This window comes from Saccostrea cucullata, unplaced genomic scaffold, assembly GCF_032062105.1.
Source record: "Saccostrea cucullata isolate Sc308-1 unplaced genomic scaffold, CSIRO_AGI_Scuc_v1 ctg771, whole genome shotgun sequence".
NCBI classification, from domain to species: domain Eukaryota; kingdom Metazoa; phylum Mollusca; class Bivalvia; order Ostreida; family Ostreidae; genus Saccostrea; species Saccostrea cuccullata.
This window is the reverse complement of record NW_026918025.1, coordinates 25,706-52,350: the sequence shown is the minus strand read 5'-3', so window position 1 is coordinate 52,350 and position 26,645 is coordinate 25,706. Positions and strand designations below refer to the sequence as shown.

The 26,645-nt window shown below is 33.1% G+C and overlaps 1 protein-coding gene across 1 annotated transcript; it reads right to left on the bottom strand.

The window, feature by feature from the left end:
• Positions 1–424: 424 nt before the first annotated feature.
• On the bottom strand, positions 425–26,645 carry LOC134235869 (uncharacterized). Its single transcript, XM_062718072.1, has 6 exons — positions 26,543–26,645; positions 21,687–21,780; positions 15,524–15,624; positions 14,866–14,953; positions 1,706–1,836; positions 425–752 (listed from the first exon to the last, which is right to left on the bottom strand). The coding sequence occupies exons 1-6, from the start codon at positions 26,592–26,594 to the stop codon at positions 673–675; spliced, it is 546 nt and encodes a 181-aa protein (XP_062574056.1). The 5' UTR covers positions 26,595–26,645; the 3' UTR covers positions 425–672.

Below are 26,645 nucleotides of genomic sequence, written 5' to 3'. Positions count from 1 at the left end.
ACATGAAGTTAAAATAAAATTGAAAAATTATGCACATGAATTGAATTATTCTCGCTCTTATTATGGGTCCACCAAGGGATTGAACGTTGGTGATACATATTTTCAATATCTGTTTTCGTGACTGCTCCGGGTACCCCTACCATTGACATATCTTAATACCAATGAAGATAAGAAATGTAATATTTGTAAATTATATCTTGCTTTTATAAATTCTTAATGTTTGTCAAACGTATATGCAAAGTTTCACAGAAAGACGTTCATTAGAAAGAAAAATATACACACTGTCTCAATAATTTCCGAACAGCCCTCGTATTTAGTGAAAAATCCTTTCCTTTTACTTCTTTATATCAATTTATGGAAATGCATGTATATGTAGAATTTCACATATGAATATATTATTATAGGGAAAAATACAGTGATCTTAAAAAATAAAATTCTCATCACAAACCATTTGCATAATTATAGCTCATATTACATGTTCATATACTTACTGTTAAGAATAATAAACGTAAAAAGCAGATTGTTTTTCTCCATTTGCAGTGAAATATAGAAAACAGTTTCAATGAATAATTTTACAAACATTTATAAGCTTTTTCCCCATTTAAGCGACTCAAGCACCTTCGCTTTCCCTTGGACACCTCCAAAAAGTAGTTAGATTTTACAGTAGTGGTTTTACGGCGAAATAGGTGCCATTATGACGAATGCAGCAAACAGGAAAACCCAGGTTCCTTGGATAGCTAAGGCTCTACTACCTAATAGATATACTTAAAATCAGTCTCAGTAACTACATTTATTTAGCCTTTTTTAAATTCATAAATAAACGCGTTTTGAATTTAACAGATACTAAAAATACTTTTTATGTATAATGAGGATGACATTTGAAAGCCAATGTCCACTGTAATAGTTTCTTTGTAAGATTAATATTTGTTACTTTCCTGTATTTTCCTTATATGTAAGACTCTACCGAGCATCTAAAAAAGCTGAATACGACTCGTAAATAGGCACACACCCATTTTCGATACGATATTACTATCTAACATACCAGCACTGAGGTATACCCTTTGCATTCATTACACTTGACTGCTTTATGTTCATGGTTATCCGCATGGAATAGCAATTTGTGTTCGTGCTGGCTATCTACATTACCTTTGTCAACATTTAATTGCAGTTAGGAGTATTTGTGTTCGTTTGTTTGTTTACTGCATTGGCCCGAGCATCTGTTTGTTATCTTTGCTGCTTGGCATCTTACTCTCCTGGATTAGAAATACAAAGTTATTATTTATAGCTTCCGAGTGCAGCATAGCATATATCCGTCTACACCGGTGACGACCGATTCACAGGTACTTGTGCCCAGGGCTTGTTGCACTTATTTTCACAAATTATATTTAATAACTTATTCATCATGTAAGCTACAGAAAAAATGGTCAAAAACTGTAAAATAATCGTTCCATAAAAATACCCAACTATTCATTATAGGAGAGAGAGGTATGACACACCAGTTTGTTAACGTTGTACGCCCACTAGTCTTCTCGTGGACTAATTACACTGAACAGTGATTAAGTGGGTAGCTGAATATAGGGACCCTCAGATATAGCGAAAGAACGATCGTATATAGCGGAGAAATACCTTTTTACGAATCGTGTCCAACTTTAAGTTGTCGTTATTCGCGCATTTTGTAAATTGTATCACTCATTATTCCTATTACCTTTGGAAGTATCTCTTCCACACTTTGACTCAAATTGCGGGACATATCCCGCAGCTGTATTGTACATTATGTCTCCTTCACAAGCACTCTTCTGGCTCTCAAAACAGGGCTGCACCGCACGGAAACTCTCGCTGGGAAAATGAAAATGTTGTATAAAGCAATATAACTTAAATAATATCCTGAAATTTTACATGAAAATGATTAATTAATAATAAATCAATGTATACCTACTGAATATTATCATTTTAACGAAAGGCATCTTTAGTTTTAATTAAATTCAAAATTGAAAGTGAGATCTAAGATTTAATATCTCGATGCAAAGTGCAGAGTACAATAAAGGAGTAAGCATCTCCTGTAAGTTAAACCAAATTTTTGTAACATGAGTATAAAAGAGGCTTTTAAGACGTTTTAATAGGGCTGCAATATGTGTATTCTGAAAGAATTCAGTTGATTAAGTTTACAACATTTCAGTCAGAAGATAGAGTTTGAACAGGATTTTGACTCAACAAGTTTGCCACAAGCGTGGTTGCTACTCGCAGAAAAAGTGTATCTATAGTTTGTAGTGAATGTATGAAAAAAAAAAATTGAGCTCCATGCTGAGGTGCTGCTGCTGATTTTTATCATGGATACTCATCTTAAATCTTAAACGATAAAAAAAACAATGCAAAAAATTAAGAATCTTTTGAAACGCCATAAAACTACATCAAGTTTAACAGAGAAAGAGGAAGACTTCTTAACGGATTATGAATACAGTGAAAGCAATTTTTATAGACTACCAAAGATTCATAAATCTAGACAAATAAAAGAGGCTATCAAATCCCAGTGCTCGGAATACATAATCTGTCCCTATCCAGAAGATCTCACATTTCGACCAATAGTAGGTGGGCCATCGGCACCAACACAGAGACTTAGTCACCTACTAGACATTCTTCTAAAACCGTTATGTTCTGGAGTCAAAAGTTATGTACGAGATGACTTTGATTTTCTACGTCATTTACCCGAGAAAGTGGAAAATAACAGTAAACTCGTTACACTGGATGTAATAAACTTGTACAGCAATATATCAAGTTCCCTAGGACTAGAAGCCGTGGATTACTGGATAAGTAAAAATCCCGAAAAAATTAACGGCAGATTTACAAAGGATTTTATACCAGAAGCAACAGAAATAGTACTATCAAATAATACATTCACGTTTAATGGAAAACATTTTAAACAAATGAAAGGAACGGCTATGGGTACAAAAATGGCCCCTACATATGCCACATTAACATTAGGATATTTAGAAGAAAAAAATGTATAAGAAAGTGGAAGAGCAGTTCAACGAAGAGGTGAAACTTTATATTATTAACAACTGGAAAAGATATCTGGACGACTGTTTTATTGTTTGGAAATACAGAGACAACGAATTGTCTACCTTTAAAACATTACTGAATGAACTTAATCCTGATATAACATTTACAGCGGAGGAAAGTACAGATAGAATTCCATTTCTGGATATCATGGTTATTAAGGAAAACGATGTCATTTTGACAGATATCTATTACAAGCCAACAGACACGCATCAGTATCTTCATTTTAATTCGTGCCATCCACGGCATACGAAAAGAGCCATCCCTTATAATTTAGCAAGGAGAATATGCACCATCGTAAATAAGGAAACAACCAAAATACAAAGACGACAAGAACTGAAAGAGTATCTACGGAAACAAAGTTATCCCGAAAAAATTATTGATAATGCTATTAAAAAAGCCATGGATTTAGACAGAGAGGACCTCCTCAACCCTGTGCAACAAAACAAGACGGATTCCAGGATCTTGCCTTTAGTAACGACCCATATTCCCCAGAATACAAACGTTGCACCGATTGTTTACCAACTCAACGACGTTTTGAAAACCGACGAAACTATGTCTAAAATATTTAAAAATCGGAAATTCACAAACAGTAGGAGGCAGCCGAAGAACCTCAGACGAATTCTCACAAAGTCCTCTTTTAAAGAAACGACAGAATTTCATGTGACCAAGTGCCAGGATCCGCGTTGTGGTACCTGCCCATACATACGACAAGGACAAAGTTTCAACTTTAACGGGAAACAGTTTACTGTTAATAATGACATGTCATGTCAAACTAGAAATGTTATATACGTTATAACATGTTCCGGTTGCGGGGAACTATATATCGGTGAGACGGGAAGTACCTTACGGGAAAGGACCAGAGTACACAAACAACAAATAAACGTACCGCAATATCGCAAACTCAAAGTCAGTGAACACTTAGACGTGTGCGGAAATAGAACTTTTACTGTCTTTCCATTTTATAAACTGCACAACTCTAAAACAATCGAAAGACGAAAAAGAAAGACATTTTATAAGGACTTTAAACCTAAAATAAATAGTTTAATGTAAAAGAAATGTTTCTTTACATGTAAATTATGTTACTGAGTCACATTCATTGCTTTGTTATTGTATGCTTTGTTAATGCATTGTTCTGTGAAAGTACGGGAAAAATATGACGTCAATCAAAGACTTGTTAACGTTAAGTTATTATGACGTCACAATAGACGTTACCATGAGTATTGTAAAACATCATGAAGAAGAAATAAAAGCGCTTATGTTTTAAGAAATGAATGTAATAATTTTTTCTTTGATCGATGTATCAAAGAAAAATTTGGACGGAAAACTTCATCAATGCGCGTAGCGCATTGATGAAAATGTTTTCCGTCCAAATTTTTCTTTAATACATCGATCAAAGAAAAAATTATTACATTCATTTCTTATCATTTAATTAAGATTTTAAATTAATAAAATGAAAATTTCTTTCACTTTCCTATTAAATTTATGCATCAAAAACAGTGCGCACGAATACATCACCATAACGTTAACGTTGCTGAAAATTCAAAATGGCTCTAACCATGCTAACGAAAAACCTTCTCAAATATTGTTCTGTGATTACCAACAGTCTCCAAAATAATTTGTGACACGATAGCGGTGTTTTTCTTTGAAGTTTACTGTTCTGTATTAGCAATACAGAACAGGACTGTGGTGGGCGGAGCTACTTTCCGTTCTGTATTAGCCCTGTATACAGCATTGTATTTGCCAACTATTCTGTATCTAAAATACAGCACGGTCTAAAAATAAATCTGATTCAACTTAGCAAAAACACGTACAAATAGTAAATGCTGATGTTTTCCAATTATAAATTTTGGAGAAATACCCGGTATTTTCCTGAGAATGTAAAATGTCAAAATTTCTCAATCACTTTTTAAAAACTTATTCCACACAGAATCTAAACGTAATTTCGATCCAAAGTAAAATGAAAATTCGCAATAACGGAAAACATCCTCTGTACGTAATTTCGCTCCAAACGAAACGGAAAATTCGCAATAACGGAAAACATCCACTCTCCTCGTGCAAAATCATTCAAGTCCAATTTTTCCGCGTTTTTATTTTTTAAAACCCTTCTCGCTGACGACAGCCACACGTCTCTTAATGTCGCAATTCAATTTGAAAATAAAAATCCGTGACATCCAAGTCCATCGAAGAATTTTCTGTAAATCCTGTTTTTGTTAATCTAGATAAACCGGGATTTTAAGACCCCTCAGTGAAATAAATTTATGATAAATCTCCATCTTCAATTTAATAGATCACAACAATGACGGTTAAATCCTCCACCTTATCCATTAAGACTGACTATCACTCGATTACGTCTACCCCGTTAAATTGTCAAAACTAATCTGACCGAATTTTACGTTTTCCGTGGAAATATATATACTGCGGATGCGCACTCCCCGTCGGGGCATCATCTACAGAACTCTGGCGGAAGTTTGGATGCTGCAAAGTTATAAAGTGGGCGGAGCTATTTTTGATTGATCGTGTCACAAATCATTTAGAGAACTCGACAGGTTCTGTATCGTAGATACAAATTTGGGGGTGGAGACTCGTGCTCGCGCACTCGTCTCCACCCCCAAATTTGTATCTACGATACAGAACCCGTCTCGTTCTCTAAATAATACTTACAGTTCTTTAACACAAAAAACTAACCTGTTGTGTTATCCCTCTGTGTATATTTTCCCCGGTAAGTTATCTAAGTTCGTAAATGTAAAGGGAAGCTACTCAAATATCCCAATAGTTCTAGGTCACAGAAATTTTGGATTTCATTTGCGCATCTTTTCATTTGAATTTCAAACGGAATATAATTATATACATATCACAACCTGTCAATGCTGTAAAACCTGAAAGAGTCTGCTGCCGATAGTTCAAGATTAAAGAATTCCATCCTCAATTCATGCAGTGTCGTTTTCCTCGATCACTCGTTTCCCACGATTTAACAGATTTTCGGTTTTCCCCGCTTTGGTAGCATAATAAAACTTTTTTTCAGAGTTCTATTGTTTCATACCAGATATCTCAAAGTGAAACATTTAAGAAAAGTATGCCGATTATACGATTTCTTCCCTTCTTTCCCGTAACTGTATTGTCGCCATGCAGACGAATTTAATTTGTTTAGCAAAGGGGGATAATTCAAAATGAAACGAAAGTAGAAAATAAGCCAGGAACCTAACGGACAGGATCCGAAATTCAGGAAAATATTTATTAAAGCAAAGGTATTTGATTATTCCTTCAAAAAGTAACCTGGAAGCGGGGAATATACATGTACCGACTGTCAAAGTAGTTCCAGCTGCTTAGTGCAACCGAACTCTAGATTTTATTGATGCAGTTATCAAAAGAATTTTTTATCCAATCAGAATCAAGTATTTTATAGAAATTAAATGATTTACTCGTTCTCTGTGTTTTTATTTATTTAAAATAATTTTCATATATATATATATATATATATATATATATATATATATATATATATATATATATATATATATATATATATATATATATATATATATATATATTCAAAAAATTATTTTTCCTTGGTATAGGGATGAAATAAAATCCAAATTCAAATGATAAACTCAAACTTTTATCTAAAGCGCTTTCGCCCCATGCGGTCTCATCAGTAGATTTGAAATTGTAAACAAGTTACATTATGACGTCATTCTCGTGACGTTATGTAGGCAACGTTAAACATAAGGATTGTGACGTAAAAATTATCACAGTTGATTGAGGCGCACAGATAGAGTTTTACAGTTCATCTGATCAAAGTTTAGCACCTATTGTAAATGTACAATTATGGAGACATTTTATACAAAATGTACATAATAAATTTGATATAAATTTCTTTTAACAGTTCAATTTCGGTTTAAACAGATTTATAAAATATTGTATTTGGATTTCCGTAATTGCTCATTTTCCTCTTTTATTTTGTAAAAAGGAAATATATAAAAATGTCCTTTACCACAAGAATCAAAGTGTTCACTACATGGCGTGTTTCTTATGGTCGGATCCTTAATCTGTTGCTTTTGCACGCGAACACGGTCGGCTAATTTGGTTCCGGTTTGTCCCACAGGGGCCTGTAACATACTGTATTTGATTTTACGTAATCACCATATGTATACAAAAAGAGAAAGGGAAACAACGTCAGCTCGAATTTACACTGGGTCAATCTCGGAAATGACTCGTGTTTTCAATAAAATACCTTGCAGTTAGTGAAATAACGTCTGGGATCATTCAGTAATCACCACTCTTTAATAAAAATACCATCGCGGTCATTTAAGAATCGTGTAAGTCGTGTTTTGCAGATCCGATATTCTGTCATGCAAGTGATGTAGTTTAAGTCGTCCACTAAATTCGCTAAACATTGCATCCAATATTTAACGCGAGATGTGATTGGTCAATGGTGCTTTTCTAGAACAGATCTGACCAATCACGCTCCGCCTTTTACCAATCATGGGTTTTTCCAAAGTGTCGTCTGTTCTGGGCTCTAGCCTCTCTGTGAACGAAAAAAGCTACCGTATTTATTCAAATCGGAGATGTTGTACCTTTTAATTGCAATTAACAAAAGAAAAAGATGATTTTCGTGAACGCTGGATCTTTACTTTGTGTTTTCCATCCGCTGAAAGACTTCAAAACTGGAGAAAATGTGCGAATTTTGCCTCGTTTTAAAAGTGGACGACTTAAAGTACATCGACTCGCACAACGGGATATCGAGTTAATATTACCCAACTTAAACGCTATAAAAAGTAACGAGGTTTCTGTTTTACTAAAGAATATTTATTGTAGCATGATTTCTAGTTATAATTTAATTGGCTACATTCTTTTTTCTATGAAATACGAAATATTTCCGAGATCGACCCTGTGTAAATTCGGGCTGACGTTGTTTCCCTTTCCTTCTTTGTATATATATAGTGATTACGTAAAATCAAAAACAGTATGTTACCGGCCCCTGTGGTTTGTCCTATATAATTTTCCTCACATGTAGGACAGTCATACAGTATATAAGGTTTTTAGATTTACACGTCATAGAAGATTTAACGTCAAACTTCATCCCGTTTTTAAAAATAATGGTTTGGCCGGTTTTTAAAACTTGACAGGTTCCGCAAAAATATACTTCAAAATTTTTCGATAATTTAACCAAAAAAGAGATAGATTTTCTTCTCAATTTTGAAGTAAAAACTAGTAACTTTTACGGATTACCGAAAATTCATAAATCTAAACAAATCCAAAACGGAATACAGGGAATGAGAGAACCTTATATTAAATTACCACGTCCAACAGACTTAAAACTACGCCCTATTGTAGCTGGTCCTTCTTGTCCAACACAAAGGCTTAGCAATTTGCTAGATATTATACTAAAACCTTTTTGCAAATTGGTACCCAGTTTTATTCGGGAAGACATGGATTTTCTCAACCATATTCCAGAAAGTGTTGAAGAAAATACGAAATTAGTGAGTTTTGATGTTACTAGTTTATATACAAATATTCCCCACAACTTAGGACTAGAAGCCATCTCTTTTTGGATTGACAAGCATCCAGATGTAATCCAGCCGAGATTTTCCAAAGAATTTATCCTCGAAGGACTTAAAATAGTTTTGCAAAATAATCATTTCTTTTTTGATGACAAGTACTATCTACAAATAAAAGGGACAGCAATGGGGACAAAAGTCGCTCCTACCTACGCAACTAGGTTTTCTGGAGGAAAAATTTTTTTCAGAATGCAAAACATTTTTTGGAGAGGATTTTGGTACATACATTGAAAGAAACTGGAAACGTTATTTAGATGACTGTTTTATTTTTTGGACAAAATCTCTACAAGATCTACAACAGTTTAACAGCATTCTAAATCGGCTCCATGAAAGTATGCATTTCACAATGGAAATCAGCGAAAACAAATTGCCATTTTTAGACATTCTTATTATAAAAGAGGGAAGAAAAATCATAACGGATCTCTATTACAAGAGCACTGACTCCCATCAATATTTGATTTTCAACTCATGCCATCCCTCCCATACCAAACGCAACATCCCATTCAATATGGCCAGGCGAATTTGTACTATTGTTATAGATGAGGATCGCAGAAATACAAGACTGTGTGAACTAAGAATATTTCTTTCCAGACAAAAATATCCATCAAAATTAATTGAGGCTGCTATACAAAAGGCAAAGGAAATACCCATAAACGAATTACGAACTATTAGACATCACGAAGAGGAAGGCAACGAAAAGATCCCTTTTGTTCTTAACCACAACCCAAGAAATCACAACATCTTTAAAACTGCCAAACAATTTTTCCCTATTATTCAACAATCAGAAACATTAAGGGACCTTTTTAAACCAAAGGATATACTACACAGCAGGCGTCAACCTCCCAATTTGAAAAAGATTCTTACCACAGCCAAATTTACATCGAACCCCGAGAAACCGATGGTTTCTAAGTGCGAGGATCCACGATGCGGAACCTGTCAAGTTTTAAAAACCGGCCAAACCATTATTTTTAAAACTGGAATGAAGTTTGACGTTAAATCTTCTATGACGTGTAAATCTAAAAACCTTATATACTGTATGACTGTCCTACATGTGAGGAAAATTATATAGGACAAACCGGAACCAAATTAGCCGACCGTGTTCGCGTGCACAAGCAACAGATTAAGGATCCGACCATAAGAAACACGCCACGTAGTGAACACTTTGATTCTTGTGGTAAAGGACATTTTTATATATTTCCTTTTTACAAAATAAAAGAGGAAAATGAGCAATTACGGAAAGCCAAAGAACAATATTTTATAAATCTGTTTAAACCGAAATTGAACTGTTAAAAGAAATTTATATCAAATTTATTATGTACATTTTATATAAAAAATCTCCATAATTGTACATTTATAATAGGCGCTAAACTTTGATCAGATGAACTGTAAAACTCTATCTGTGCGCCTCAATCAACTGTGATAATTTTTACGTCCCAATCATTATGTTTAACGTTGCCTACATAACGTCACGAGAATGACATCATAATGTAACTTGTTTACAATTTCAAATCTACTAATGAGCCCGCATGGGGGCGAAAGCGCTTTAGATAAAAGTTTGAGTTTGTCATTTGAGTTTGGATTATATATATATATATATATATATATATATATATATATATATATATATATATATATATATATATATATATATATATATATATATATATATATATATATATAGAGAATTAGGATTTAAGAAAAAAATACCTGTCATATTCAGGCCTGGTGGAAGCAGTTTTAGTTTGGGGAAGGGGGAACAAACATTTTAGTAAGGGGAGGGTATGGGGCATTACCGAATTTCAGAAATTCTTAAACTTTTAAAAAAGGTCAAGAAACGTAATTATTGGGTCTAAGGTCAGGGTCTGAATAGTTGGTATCAAGAGGAAGGCATACACTTGTGAAATATGAGAGCCCTATAGTACTTATTGTTCAAAATTTATAGTCAAACAAAGTAGGTCAAACTCCAAGGTAAAATATTCCTACCAATTAACACGTCTAGCCATTATGAATATACTTTCGAAGAATAAAAGATCTAGCACCAGTTGTTCAAAAGTTATGACTAATGTAAACGTTTCATATTTTTTGTTAAAGTTGGTCAAGGTCAAGAGGTCGATGTGGGGGTACCCGACGAAAGGTCTTGTCACTAGAAAAACACCTGTGAATTATGAAAGCCTTTACCCCAACCAGTCAAAAGCTATAGTCAAGGTTCAAGTTTTTTTGAGGATATAGCTAGAAGGATGGACATGGCAAAAACTCGAATTTTCGATTACGGTGGCATAAAAACAAATTAATATAATATTAACTGTACTGAAAGGAAAAAAATGATTACTAAGAAAATATGTGAAAAGTTTTTGACTTTTTATTTGGCCTAAAATTATAAAAATTGGTCAGATGTGTATTTTGGTTACTTTGCACTTAAATCACTGGTCCCATTGACGTAGCATCACTTTTGAAAGTGGTATGCCAACTTATTTCAGTATCAATTTTTTTATCTACAACACTACATTTCCCTTATTTCACAAAAAGTCGGAAGGGGGAGCAGCCTATCAATGAACATTGCCTATAGTATAGCTAATGCTATGTGCCTCGGTCAAAATACTCTCAACCATGACGTCACGTAGGGAAAATGATTAAAAGCCAAAAACACGTGCATTTTGATGATGACAATTTTGTAAGCAAAATGATGCATTCGAGTTACAGACATTGTTTTTCCATATTTGCAGTCAGTATACATGTGCATTTCTTACAACCATGATATGGCTGACGGAAGTTACATTGGGTGTAGTAATTGAATTGCATAAGTGAATAAAAAAGATACATGTTTCTGTGCAGTTTGTTTCTAACTTTCCAACCAAAAACTTTTTTGGTTGTCAGACAGTAACTTAAAAGGTTTCAAAACAATCATGACGGTGACGTTGGCGCGTAACAACGTCACATAAATATAAGGCTTTTCACCATGCCACCTCGGTTACTGCCAGGGCATTATCACTGAAACCGATATTTATACAGCATACAGTCATACTTATTTTTTCAACCTAAAATTGACAGAAACTCTCTGCTTTTATTTCGTCTGCGATCTTGGCAACGTTACCGTCCATTTTACTCTCATACGCGTACGTACGCGTCGTATGCGTAATGTTTTAGGATGTTCACACTGGGAAAATGTAGCCAGTGTTTGTCGAGACTTTCTTACAAACATTCACGGGTACCAAACCAGCTGAATTCTGTAAATTCTATCCTAAATCGAAAATTCGCGGGATTCATTGGGCGGGGGGAATTTGTTGGCTTTAGAATGTTACAGTTACTCTCAACCACAGGCTTTTGGATCGCCTGAAAAAAAAATTGTGTGTAAAAAAATAAAGGTACTGAACTCTTACACCGGGTACCAAATTGCGCTAATAAAATATTTTTTATTCACATGCTCTAAAATTCTACTTTCTATTTAAATTTATTCATAAATAAATATTCTTCATTTCTTCATTTCTACCAAAGCTCATTCCGAAATTCCATATTTTTTCTCGAGATATTCTGAATTCAATCTCAAAAATGACCTACTTTCTTTTATTCCACATAAGCCTGGGCCCCTAGCCATTCACATCTAAACAGACGGTGTTTGAAGTGCAGCGAAGAGTTGCATAGTATTTACAAGATCTTTCAACATTTTAAAGTTGATTTCTTACTCCGGATTGTAAGGTTAAGTCCGTATTAATTCCTTTCGCGAAAAATTAACTCGAAAACGTCTGCATCAACAACTACACCGCCATGTTGATTATGAATGTAAAAGAAGCTATGGTGGAACGATTTTTTCCCGGAATGCATATACACTTTTCGATTTTCAAATTAATTAGACAGCTAAAATGTTGTTTGTGACTTAGAAAGATCATATGATCAAATTAGAGAAAATCCATGTAAAGCTCGAATGCAAATGAGCAAATATTCATTGAGTTTAGCATAAACTCCGGGGAAAATTTGTCCCGTCGTTCCCGCTTAAAAATTAGTGTAGCCCTCCGAGGCCCAAGCTGATGTCGAGTAAAAAAATTAAGGTCAATTTTGGAATTGATTTCAGAATATCTCGAGAGGTATAAGGAATTACGGAATGAAATTTGGTAGAAATGAAGATTGTTTATATATGAATAGATATGGATAAAAAGTAAAATTGTTAAGCATTTGATTTAAAAGAATTTTATTGGCGAAAGTAGGTACCCTATGAAAAGAGTTCCATACCTTTATTTTTTTTTTTTCAACACCTCAATTTTTTTCTAAGCGATCTAAAGGCCTGTGCTCTCAACCATTAACTCTACCGCTAGAAGGGTTGAATAATAATCCTATATGAAAAAGATTATTGCTCTGATGAACTCATTGCACAAGAGAATCAAGGCTGTTACTGATGCGCAAGGGTGATGATGAGAATTTTTAGTTTAATTTTTGGGGGTATAGACATATCAGTTTTAATAACTCATGAACTATCAGTCAAAGTCACACAAGATTTGTTGATTAAAGATGAATTAAAATGTTTGATAATAATATTAGAAAACATATTCGAAATAATAGTTTTAATTTAATTCAGAAGTTTACAATGCGTTTCTTTTTCCTTTTAGTATATATCTTATATGTTAGAAAGAGACAATCTTTCCTTCCGAAAACTATTACAATGAAGCGAATTGAAGTGTTAAATTTTTCCGTTTGGATGAAACGTTTTGAGTCATGTTTTGAACGTTAATTATAACACTAGAACTGTCCATTATAGGACAAAATACCCCCTGCTGGGTTTTTCAAAGGTGCTTAATCATGAATATTTTATGGATCTAAGAGAAGAGAGAAGTGCTTAAACATTTTTAGTGCAAATGTAATTGCTCATTATATTTTTTTATAAATGACACGAAGGAGCAGCCTAATAAAAAATAGACTAAATATACGGACCAGATACGAATTATGAACTTTTTCTGTCAGTGTCCTTGAACGTGCACAAATGACCTTAGGTCAAAGTCATGACACACCCTCAGGTCATAAGCAATCTTTGTGTAAACAAAGAAGCCTCCAAGTTTATCCATAAAAAAGATATGGACCAGGCACAAATTATGAAGTTTTGCCTTTCAGTGACCTTAAACAGGTTGGGACCAATCGCCCAAATGGGATATAATAGCCCGTTTGGGATATAATATCCCAAATGGGCTATAAATTTACAGTGCGAAAATTGAAAATTTTTATTTTAGCAAGAAATATCATAAATCCGCATCATAACACTTAAAAAGGAATAACTTTTGGTAAGCAAGTTTTTCTGCAATCCTACCGTTTGTAAGATTGATCCCCAAGAAGTTAAGGAACTTCCGAGGGATCAATCTCCTAAACAATGGGCATACAGGAAAACTTGTCAACCAAAAGTTATTCCTTTTTACACGTCCTGATGCGGATTTATGATATTTTTAGCCAAAATAAAAAAATTCAATTTTTGCACTGTAAATTTATAGCCCATTTGGGATATTATATCCCAAACGAGCTATTATATCCCATTTGGGCGATTATATCCCACTTGGGCGATTGGTCCCAACCTGTTAAACTTGCACGAATGACCTTGGGTCAATGTCATGATACGCCCTTAGGTCATGAGCAATCTTTGTGTGTAGTAGTAGATTCTAATGTTCCTCCGTAAGAAAGATATGGACCGGACACGTTTGCCCAGACAGACGGCTAGACGGACAAAGAACAAGCTGATTCCTATATACCCCTCCCCCCAAACTTCGTTTGTGGGAGTATAATAATGAAACGACCATTTCTTTAGAAACGAAAAAGAAATTTTGCTCATTATGTTTAAGGACACCCCATTCTTCGTGACAAGCAGCATCGAAATGGAGATTTTTAGAGTTTTAAGAGAGAGAGAGAGAGTTAGTGAGTTCTCGCTTCTGTAAAACACGTATTGATATGATTTTGTTTTTTACATAATTATGAATTTATCATATTTGTTGGTGAGTTACCATAAAACATATATTGGTCGCACACGTGCTTACTCGGTGTATGTAGATCATCACTTTGATTGACTAATAAATTTATGGAATACCTGTTCTACAGGCATTCTAATGAACCATTTGACCGATTTTTTCCATTCTAAAGAAATGGGCGTGTCATCATATGACAATCAACTTCTAAAGATAGCTCAAAACGTTCCATCCAAACGGAAAATTTTACTTCTTCAATGCATTTAATTGTACGATGCATTTAAAAGTAACTTTATAAAACGATAAATAAACAATACCAGTCAAATTTCTCTGGATCGTTTGCTAGACCAGTAATATCTATTCCCTTGTCTGTGAAGCACTTAAAGAAATCACATCTGGAATTACCTATAATAGACACAATTACGTAAGTAGACCTAGATTTACAGGACAGAAAAACCAAAATACATCTGTACTTATATCTTAAAGGCTTAATTTCCAATATATAATAACAGTTAATCTCCATGTAGATAGGGATGGATTTATACAATAGTGCTCAGGAGTTTTATATTTTTTTTTATCTTTAGATACTAGGTAGATAGGAAAGTGCACGTGCATTTTAGTTTACAACTGGTGACTTAATTTCGCGTATAAAAATGTAGCAATTCATCTTCTTCAGTCAATAAACAGTGAATCTTTCCTTTTTCAATCGAATTAATTTCCATGTACAGTTGTTATTTGCTTTCATTCAAAATATATTAGCTTAAAATGGAACATATAAAGAGTCGGTGAAAAAAATATTTCTCAGAAAATACAAAAACAAAGTTACTCTGACTTGTTGTTTAAACTTTGACCCCTTAAAAATATGTGATTTTACAGAATTAATACTGTCAATATTAAAGAATAAGGCGAAAATAACGAGCCCTGGATATACAAAATTTATTTATGATAATCGGTCCGCAATGTTCTTGTACATACCACATGTCAAATTGATTCCCTGTAAAATCTGTGTGAAATTTTGATTTGAATCACAGGAACTTTTGAATGGCTCAAGACAAGCTGCTACCTGCTCCAAGGCTCTGTAAAATCAAAAAAATAATTGTACTGTGTTGCAACCACTATTGAAATAACGACCACTATTGAAATAATTATTCCAATAGTACTCATATTTCAATAGTGGTTACTATCTATGTTTGTTATTGAAATACACTCTCACCCACTTCTGAAATAATTATTTCAATAGTGGTCGTATTTGAATAGTGGTTATTACCTCTGTTTGTAATTGAAATGCACTCTCAACAACTATTGATATAATTATTTCAATAGTGGTTTTATTGCAATAGTGGTTACTAACTATGTTTGTTATTGAATTGCACTTTCAACCACTATTGATATAATTATTTCAATAGATGTTGTATTTCAATAGTGGTTACTAACTATGTTTGTTATTGATTTGCACTCTTAACCACTATTGATATAATTATTTCAATAGTGGTTGTATTTCAATAGTGGATACTAACTATGTTTGCTATTGAAATGCACTCTTAACAACTATTGATATAATTATTTCAATAGTGGTTGTATTTCAATAGTGGATACTAACTATGTTTGCTATTGAAATGCACTTTCAACCACTATTGATATAATTATTTCAATAGAGGTCGTTATTTCAATATTGGTTGCAACAGTGCTGTCTTTCTTTCATGTTCCTTTAATTTTACCTTTTCAAAGAACTTTGAAAGGTATAATTTTATTCACAAACATTTTTTTTAAATAATATAAATCAATTTAGAGTCGTTAGCTTTATCACAAAAGTAATATTTATTAGGTTCTAGCTCTATCGGTTAGTGACCAGAAAAGCTTAAGGTAGTCCGATCCTCAGGTATAAAAAATTAGCAGTGAAGTAATCAAAAACACACATAAAAGTATCTTTGAATCCACAAAGTTATGTAAATTTATCTATCTTTTTCTTTAAAGTAAAATATTAAAGTTAATCACATTATATAGGGAAAATTGTCAAATCTCCAATATTTTTGCAGAAAAAGCGAATTGGAATATCAGCAATGCATTTTCTAATTGCAAATTGATCAACAAATATATTTTCGGTTTAAAACGATATGTATCCAGGTATTCAGAGAAATTGTTCTGATTTTTATACTTATTTGGTATTTTTTGTCTTCTATTTCCGTCATGTACTCTATAATACATAGTGTAAAAGGCTTGTACTATCATTGCAAGACACCAAAAATCACATCTTATTCCATTTCATGCTAATATGCAAGTATCTAAGGCTGGATTCAAGAAAATCTTATTTCTCTAAAATTGCATTATTTTTTGTTTCCTTTTATAGGGTACACATGTCAACTTTTTGATACGTTTACAAAAAACAAGAAACATTGATAGTGAAGGAGTAATAGATGAAAGTCTTTTTGCCCCTTATTAGAAAGGTCAGCCCTTTTTCTTCATGTCAAATGATAAGGCTTGTGATATACAGATTTGTTTAATTTTTTTTACTATCAATGTTTTGTTATAAATTACTGAAGTAAAAATGTTCATCTTTACAATCTGCAACAATATATTGTAAAATTATCATCATATGTTACGTAATTAGGAGCCAGAAGGGTCCAAAATGCTAGTCCTTGATTCTTTATACAACTGTGCCTCCAAAGGGAAAACTATTTTGATAAGCATTATTAAACAAAAGATGTTCAGAATTGTATTCTCAACAATATACAGCCATTCAATTTTAGCACAACTGACCAATTAAGGGCTTTAAGGGATGGCCCCTATATATTTCTATTCTGCATAGCTCGAAAAGCAAAAGAAATTTCTGAATAGTTGTTGAACAAAAAATCTTTCGAATCTTGAGATGTATTATTTGATATGACGAAAAATGGTTTGATCCCTCAGGTTAGGGGCCCAGAAGGGTAAAAAAAACTTTCATCTATAGCTTTTTTTAATGTTATATAATAAGGATTTGGAGATAACGAACAATATTCAATATCAAAGTCCATAAAACAATACAAAATAGGTGCAGAGCAAACACGGACCTCCGAAACATCAGAGGTGGGATCAGGTGCAATGGAGGAGTGAGCATCACCTGCTGACCGGTCACACCCGCCGCGTGCTCCTTGTCATGATCGGGAAATAAGGGAAAATCCGTCGTAAATTCAGTATATAAATAATGGACTAACAATTAGTATGAAAAACGTCAGTCAGCTTTTGTCTCAACAAGAGGCCAACGGGCCTTATAGGTCACCTGAGTAACATGTAACAACTTTCCAACAACTGAATTTGGTTCGACTATTTTAAACTTAAAGCCTCGAAATTCACAATTTTGAAAGAGGCACCATTGTTTAACATAACTATAGACTTGGCATGCTTACATGTACTTTGGAAACTTTGGTTTAGACTTTTTTGAGTCAAACAGATTATATAGTGAAAATGCATTTTTTCTTCTTATCTGCACCTGGGTATAAAATAAACTAAATAATTACAAAGTTATGTTGAATAAGGCTGCCTCTTCCAAAATTGTAAAAATTCATGGCCCCAGGGTCAGGGGTTATATAGATTATATATGGAAATGCATGAATTCTTTGAAAATCTTGATCTTTGCTCCAGGGTATTTAATAAACAAACCAAAACGTAATTATGTTAAATAAGGCTGCCTTTTTCAAAATTGTGAATTTCATGGCCCTGGGGTTAGGGGTTCTATTAATTATATAGTGAAAATGCATAAATTCTTTAAAAATTCTTCCTCTCTGCTCCTGATATAAAACAAACTAACCAAGTGCATATTTATGATGAGCAGGAAGGTCTCTTCGAAAATTGTGAATTTCATGGCCCCTGGGTTGTGGGATCTGGTGTTAGGGTGGGGCTCTATTGATCATATAGTTAAAATACATGACTTCATTAAACATCTTTTCTGCTCCTGAGTTTTAAGTAAACTAAACAAGTACATAGTTATATTGAATAAGAGTGACTCTTCCAAAATTGTGAATTTCATGACCTTTGGGTCATGGGTTCTGGTATTAGGGTGGGATACTATTGATTACATAGTAAAAAATACATTAATTCTTTAAAAATCTTCTCTGCAAGCTACATGGCATAATTTTTTCTCATGTTGACAATTTCTCCATGATGGAAATGAGATTTTTTGAGAGTCAAATTTGCAAGTATAGAGAGATTTTCAGCAGGAAATGTTGCCAATTTCATTATATTATGTTTTAATCTTAAGCTAGATCAAAAGAGGTAAGTTCAAGATCACACTAATATATAATATCGCAAGTAACTCACAGTTATCGAACTTACTGCCGCTCTTTTGCGGGGGAGTCGAGAAAGCTTCAAATCTTTAAAGATTTTTGGGGCACATGGCATTCTTAAAGGTGGTGACAATCGAATGATTCGAACGATTTTATGCCAAAAGAACAATGCATTGTCAAGGATTGAACTCCAAATAGTAGATTGTCAAGTAAGGAAAGTATAGAATATTTTTTCAGCTTTAAAATGTGGCCATTTTCAATGAAAATGAGTCTGCTTAGTTAAAATATCGGAAAAATGTACCATTTTAGGATTAGCTCCTCTCTAAAATTGATTAGGCGGGTTCAGCGATTGTTTAGCAATGTATTCTATCAGATTTTTTACTTATTTGTCCTTGTAAATTTTACAATGATCGATTTTGCATTGTATTCAATAGCACATTTGCCCCGATTCAACAGACGTTTCCTACCTCCATCGCGAAAGAGTTCCGCGAAGTTAAGTAATCGCGATATCAAGTAATACATGGAAAAGTTACAAAGTACAGAGATCGACCAACATGTAGCAACTCAGAACAAAAGGCGACTTAGTGATGGACGGACTGCATATAGAGAAATCATAGGGATCGAAGATCAACTGGGCAGTGTGGGGAACGAGACCAAACCTTGCATTTAAAATGATAGATATGAGTACTAAGCCTAGAAGTGGAACGGTGACAAACGTAATCAGAGTAACAAAAACCATTAATTGGCTTAAGGACTTCAAAAGTATCATGAGATTTCCAGCCTTAGATCTTAAATAAAAAAAGACATGCTAAAGATATTGACATTTACTGATACATCTTTAGGAAACCTTAACGAGGGAACTAAAAGTACGCAGGGAGCTATTATCTGGATCGTGGACAAACATGGATAATGATGTCCCCTTTTCTGACTGACGAAAAAGGTTGATTACTACTAACAAACATTGATAATAAAATAAATTCAACTATTATTTTCCTTAAATTCATGTTTCATTTTATTTATTTGCAAGTGTTTTTTACAAACCAGAAGTCTCTGTCGATTCTGTTGCTCTTCTGGTTTATGCTTATAAAAAACTAAGAGAAAAGTACCAATAAGGACTTGCTACTTTAAAACAGCAATAAATAGAATAATGATCCTTGATGAAGTCACTTTTTGTGGCAATATTGCAATAAGACTACAACTGTAGGAGTAGCTCTTAATAAAATTTTAAAGAATTTTCAATTCAAGGTAACATGGCAACATCATTCATCAGAATAATTTTTCAAAAAACAATAAAGACAATAATGCATCTTAGTGTAGTCTATCTGCATACCACATTATATTATAATCAAACTAAAACTGTATTTGTAATAGCATTTTAAAATTATTTTACAGAAATTAAGTTACCATTGAAACACTGTTCATTGAAATCAAAAATCTATACAAAGAATTATGTATCTTAGTGTAGTTAATCCGAAATTCCTCTGATTCTAACCCTGCTTTTATATTGTGACTTGTGCAGGGGAGAGTCAGAGCGGAGGCAATATTGAAAAGTGGTAATTCAGCGACACCAGCTGGTGTCGCACCTCTGCCTACCTTTTACAACTTTATTTCGTGTACCTAACTCCCGAAACGCGAGAAATCAGTAAAACAATTATTCTCCTAATTGTTAATCGTCATTTGTATGATGCTTTCGCCGTTTAAACGACCCTATCACCGACAAATAAAGCATCACTTGAATTAGGTCGCCTCCTCGCCATTCGACTTCCTTGCGCATGACGTCAGCACACAAATACACAGAATTCCAATCGGTTTGAAAGTAACATGTGCTCCAAACACATGTGGACTTTTCGGAAAAATATGAAAGTATTGTAAAAAAAAAATACAAAAAAACAACATAATGATGTTTCATTTATTTATTGATAAGGAAAGTATGGTGGCATATTTCTGCCCCCTACATGCACGATACATTATGTTAACATGCAACATAATTATGTAGACATGCAACGTATTTATGTCAACATGCTAGTTAAATATGTTGACATGCAAGTTACTAACCTTATACGAGGATATAAATTAAATATGGGCAAATTTATTTACTAACGCCTGTATCTGACATTTAAGATGCTAGATGCAAAATAATTATGTAGAAATGCGACTTATTTATGTCAACATGCAACTTATGTATGTCAACATGCAAGATAATTATGTCAACATTCGACTTATTTATGTCATCATTGAAGATAATTAAGTCATTCATGCGACTTATTTATGTTTACATCCAAGATAATTATGTCAACATGCAAGATAATTATGTTAAAATTGAAGATATATAAGGTGATATGCAAATTAATATTATCTTGCATGTTGACATAAATATCTTGTAGTAAAAACATAACTCGCATGTTGAAATAAATATCAAGATAATTATCTTGCATGTAAACATAAATATCTTGCATGTCTATATAATTATCTCGCATGTTAACATAATTATCTTGCATGTTAACATAAGTATCTTGCATGTTGACATAACTAAGTCGCATGTCTACATAAATATGTTGCATCTTGCATCTAAAATGTCAGATACAGGCGTTAGTAAGTAAAATTGCCCATATTTAATTTACATTTTCTTTTAAGACTAGTAACTTGCATGTCAACATAATTTACTAACAGTTAACATAAACATGTTGACATAATTATGTTGCATGTTAACATAATTTATCTTGCATGTAGGGGGCAGAAATATGCCACCATAGGAAAGAAACTGTCAAAAACAACTTTTATGCTAATATGCGGTTTAAAAAAAACAGCATCAACACCACAAATGACATTTTCACGTGATAGTTTGTTTGTGTATTTGTGTGTGATTAAATTAAACTTACGTGCAATTTACATCTTTCGAACCTTGTTGGGGAATTTTAATCCCAGAAAGACATGGAACATACCCTGCCGAATCACACTGAGCGTCACAGACTCCTAAATGAAAAAATGATACATGAGGATGACATAACAAATTTAGATTGATCAAAGTAAAGTACAATTCAGGGATTCTAAATGCTATTAAATTTTAAAATATGCATTATTCCAATATCTAAATATGTCCTTGAAGAGTATTTCTTTTTCAAAATTTTAATTCCATTTCCATTCGAGTAACAATCGTTTGTACAGCTGTGAATAAGATGTATCAATCAGCAGTTCCTTTTTATGTCCCGGTTATCAAAAATTCGGTGATTTAGTTTTATTTCTGTCTGTTTGTCTATTTGTCCGCTAAATCTTTACCTTGCTCATAACTTCTGAGTGGTTGGGGCTATGATTATATATATATATATATATATATATATATATATATATATATATATATATATATATATATATATATATATATATATATATATATATATATATATATATATATATACAAAAATGTGCCTGGAATGTATGTACAGTAAAACTCGGTTATAGCGAAGTCCTAGGGACCTGTGAATTTAATTCGCTATATCCGTAATTCGTTATAACCGTATAACGAATTCGTAAAACCATATAAAGCGAATTCGTAATATGCATGTTTTCCTTCAAGTATTACTACCAAATATGTTTGGGAAGCAAATATTACAAAACGTACCTTCGATAACTAAGGTTTTATTGTGATTTGAATTATATATATACAATTCCATGAACAAATATAAGTCAGTTTAATTTATCAAAGTTTGAGATCTTTGAAAGTTCGTTATAAAAGATGTAAATTTCATTATATTTAACTTCAAAGGGACCCAAAATCAGTTCGCTATATCCGTAAATTCGTTATATCAGAGTTCGTTATAACCGTAAAATTTTACAAGGATTTGTTTAGAATTTTGCCGGGGACCCAGAAAAACTTCGCTATATCCGTGAATTCGGTATATCCGTGTTCGTACTAAACGAGTTTTACTGTATATTGTTGTAATAAGTGATAATGACTGGTATCATAGGTAGAGTGGCCACAGGAAAGGATATTATTGAATACCTGGGATTTTTTATGTGAATATTAGTATAATAGTGTTAGAAGTATAGATAAGTGCTTATAGCCCAGCTATAAGTGGAGTAGGATTTGTGTCTTCTTTTATATAGTGGGTTCATATGCAAGTCTGTCAGTATATATATGTATATATATATGTACAAATAGACAAACAGACAGAAATAAAACTAAATCACCGAATTTTATATATATATATATATATATATATATAAAGCACTAAAAATGACCAACGACACGAACAATAAAAATTGTCAAATTTTCGGGACGCCCTGTCCCTTCCTCAGGACAAAGAAAAAAGTTAAAAAGTCATAAGAACAAAGGAAAAAGAGAAACAAAAACAACAAGCACTACTACTAAACTACTAAACACTAGATATTTATATACTTAATTACATGTTGAATTGGAAATTTTTAATAACTAATAAAGAAAGAAATCCGGACCGCTATGAAATGCGTCCGGTCTATCGGGTATACTCGGGTGAAGTGCGATTTACATAACTGAACGAATTAATTATGCTAATTAATTACGACAATCAGTAAATCGTACATTGTTTCATTCTCTCAAAGTGGGGTAACTTTACTTAATAAAGAATAATCAAAGAAAAATCATATAGCAGAGATATTTAAACATATGAATTATGATCAATTATAAATTTTGAAATATTTAAGGACTTATTATCGGGAAAAAATAATTAACAAAGGCGTAAGCAATACATAGTTATGTGGGTTGTTCGAGAGTTCGTAACGCAAATTAACTGTAGAGTTTACACTAAATTGAGAGAATAATCTTGTTTAGTATGATCAGGAATTGGGTCTAGTTTACGTTCATTCTGGTGAAGTCATTCAGTTTGTTAATACCATTAGGGCGGAATGACCTTAATCTATGCATCCAGAACTTTTCTTTGCTTTTCCTCTGAGCATCTGTCCATCTTGGGTTATGGTCAATCACCACTACTGTCATGTCCTCCCAAATGCTTTGGAGTTTTGACATATTGCTATAGATACAAACAATTCAAAGTATATCGTGACGTCATGTAACGTCAAAAGTGTTGCGCTTTCGTACAGTTCATTGTGAAGTCATTATGTTACGTTATTACGTTAACAATTAGACAAATAATGCGGGGAAATTGTGAATTGTCTATTATGACAGGGCATTTAGCTTTGAAACAATGAAATAAAATGTTTTTCCTTGGTTTCACGTTCTTTTTCGGAAGTCTTTTTATAGAACTTGTATATAGGAAACACTGTAAAATTAGGGAAAATGTTTTCAGCACATGCTCTGATATGTCCGCTCACGGCAGTGCACTGGTATTCAGTTTGACGAATCTGTTGACGATGGACAGTCATTCGGTGTCTAAGGGTGTCCCCGGTTTGGCCAATATAATGCTCGCCGCATCCTGAACATGTCATGACATATATCAAATTTGAACTCTCGCAGGTGAAGGAAGAATGAATAACGAATTTTCTTCCTTTTTTAGAAATAAATTGTTAGTTTTCCTTTAAAAAAAGGACAGGTTCCACATCTTGGATGATGACATTTTTTAACACCGGCTGTTTCTTCTGTATTGTTAAATTTAGCTCGTGTTAAAATCTTCTTTAAGGAGGGGCTCTGTCTTTTACTTTTGATTAACTGAAATTCACTGAGTACGTCTTTCATCCTTGGATAATTCTCTAAAATTGGCATGCTGGTTTTGATAACTTGGAAAAATTCTTGATTTTTTGGATTGTGTGTAGATACGTAGGGAATGAGATTTTTCTCGGGTTTTTCTTGTATCTGAGTAGGCTGTTTCTGTCATGTAGTTTGGCGTTGTCTATTCCTTTTTCAATCAGTAAGGTTGGATAATGCCTTTGTTTTAATAATTCCCGTAACTCATTAAATCTGACATTTAAAATATCCTTGTCCGATATTATGGTACAGAGTCGCCTAGATAAATTATATGGAATGTTGTTCTTGATGTGTTTTTGATGACTAATAAAAATAGTTTTTTCTGCAAACTTTAACCTTCGCCAAATCTTTTGAACCATAGAAGATAGAGACTTCATATTTGGTATGCATACACCACTGATTAAGCTCTTTTAAAGGACACCATGGTCAATGACCTTGTGACCTTGACTGTGACCTATACACTTAATATATCTTTTTTGTCGGTAAACTTTATCCTTCGCCATAACATTTGAAGGTAGAAAGATAGAGACTTGATATTTGGCATGTATACTCCCTTAATTAAGCCCTTTCAGAATACACCAAACTCAGTGACTTTGTGACCCTGACTGTGTCCTATATGCTAAAAATAGCTTTTTTGATCCTTTTAACTTTTGAACCATGAGAGATAGAGACTTCATATTTGGTATGCATACTTCACTAATCAAATTCTTTCAGATTACATCAAGATCATTGACCTTGTGACCTTGACTGTGACCTATATGCTAAAAATATGTGGGGGTTTTTTAACTTTGTTGCCGCCGGGCGCATAGTGTTTCACAAACACATCTTGTTATTTAAGTAAAAAGTTCTCGAGCAGGGCGCAAAACAACATACAATCATCCGATCTGGGTCCTTTGGATGAGACCTATAAACCGAGGTCCAACGAAAAAGATCCCACACTGCTGAAATTTGGATAAGTCGAAAATATTGTGTAGTTTTTAAAAAGCTGAAATGCACAAATCTATTATACAATAGTTTAAAATTAAACATAATTATGAAGATCTTACAATGCGACCTATTTCATAGAGCTTCCATACTTGTGTGACTCTACTTGGCTCCGGGGTTATGTTAAGAAATAACCAGAAGTCAAATGTGAATCAAAGTGATTCATAATGTTTAAGAAATATGTTAACTTTACAAATTACATGTAAAATAAAATAAACTGTACATAATGAGCACCAAATGCAATACTGAATACACACACATAGGTCAAGAATAAGGCTATCTTTAAAATAATGCTTGTTTAATGCAAATAAACAATTTAAAAAAACAAATAATGCTACTCCAGACGTAGGGTAAAATTATTTGGAAAATTCGTTTCCAGAAAATTTCAACATATTTGTTGACGAGATAAGAGGGATAAAAAATATGTCCTGGAATGTAAAAAAAAAAAAAAGTTTTGATACAGGCCATTTTAGTCAGTCGGTCGGTCTGGAGAGGGCAACCAAACATTTTTTTTAAGATGTTCTAATCTATATTACTTGTTTTTTTTTACTAGCAAAGTAGATCTCACCAATAGAATCAACAATCTAAAGAAGAAAAAATCTTTAAACAAAGTCAAACAACAAAAGTAACTTGAAGCTAATAAAACATTTTTATGTTGCAATAAATTAACGACTCTCCATAGGTTATTTCCCCCTAATGTTTCAATCATCTAGTAAAGGAGAAGTTCTCAAATCTCATATATTCAGTATATAGGTGAAATTTAAACCCTGGAAAGTAGACAAAATGAATTATTAATTTTATTATGCTTGTTTAAAATGAAAAGAGGTTTGTTTACAGTGGTTTAAATTGTCTTCCTTGTTGCATATGGTAACACATTTCTGCAATACATATTTTTTCAAACTTGTAAATATTTATTTCTAAAAAAAGACATCTTTCGCCTTTATATATTTTTCTAGAGTTCTTATATGTTAATTAGAATACAATTTACTAATTATAAATAAAAAAAAACTCTGTTGCAATTTGTTTAAGGTTTATGACAGTTTGACTGGACTAAAGTTGTACATTGCACCTCACCTGAAAAACACGTCATCAGACAAATTATTCCAACAACACGTAGCGTATTCATAATGTTTCCTTTGCTCCAAATGTTTCACTTCTAATGATCTCACACAATTTA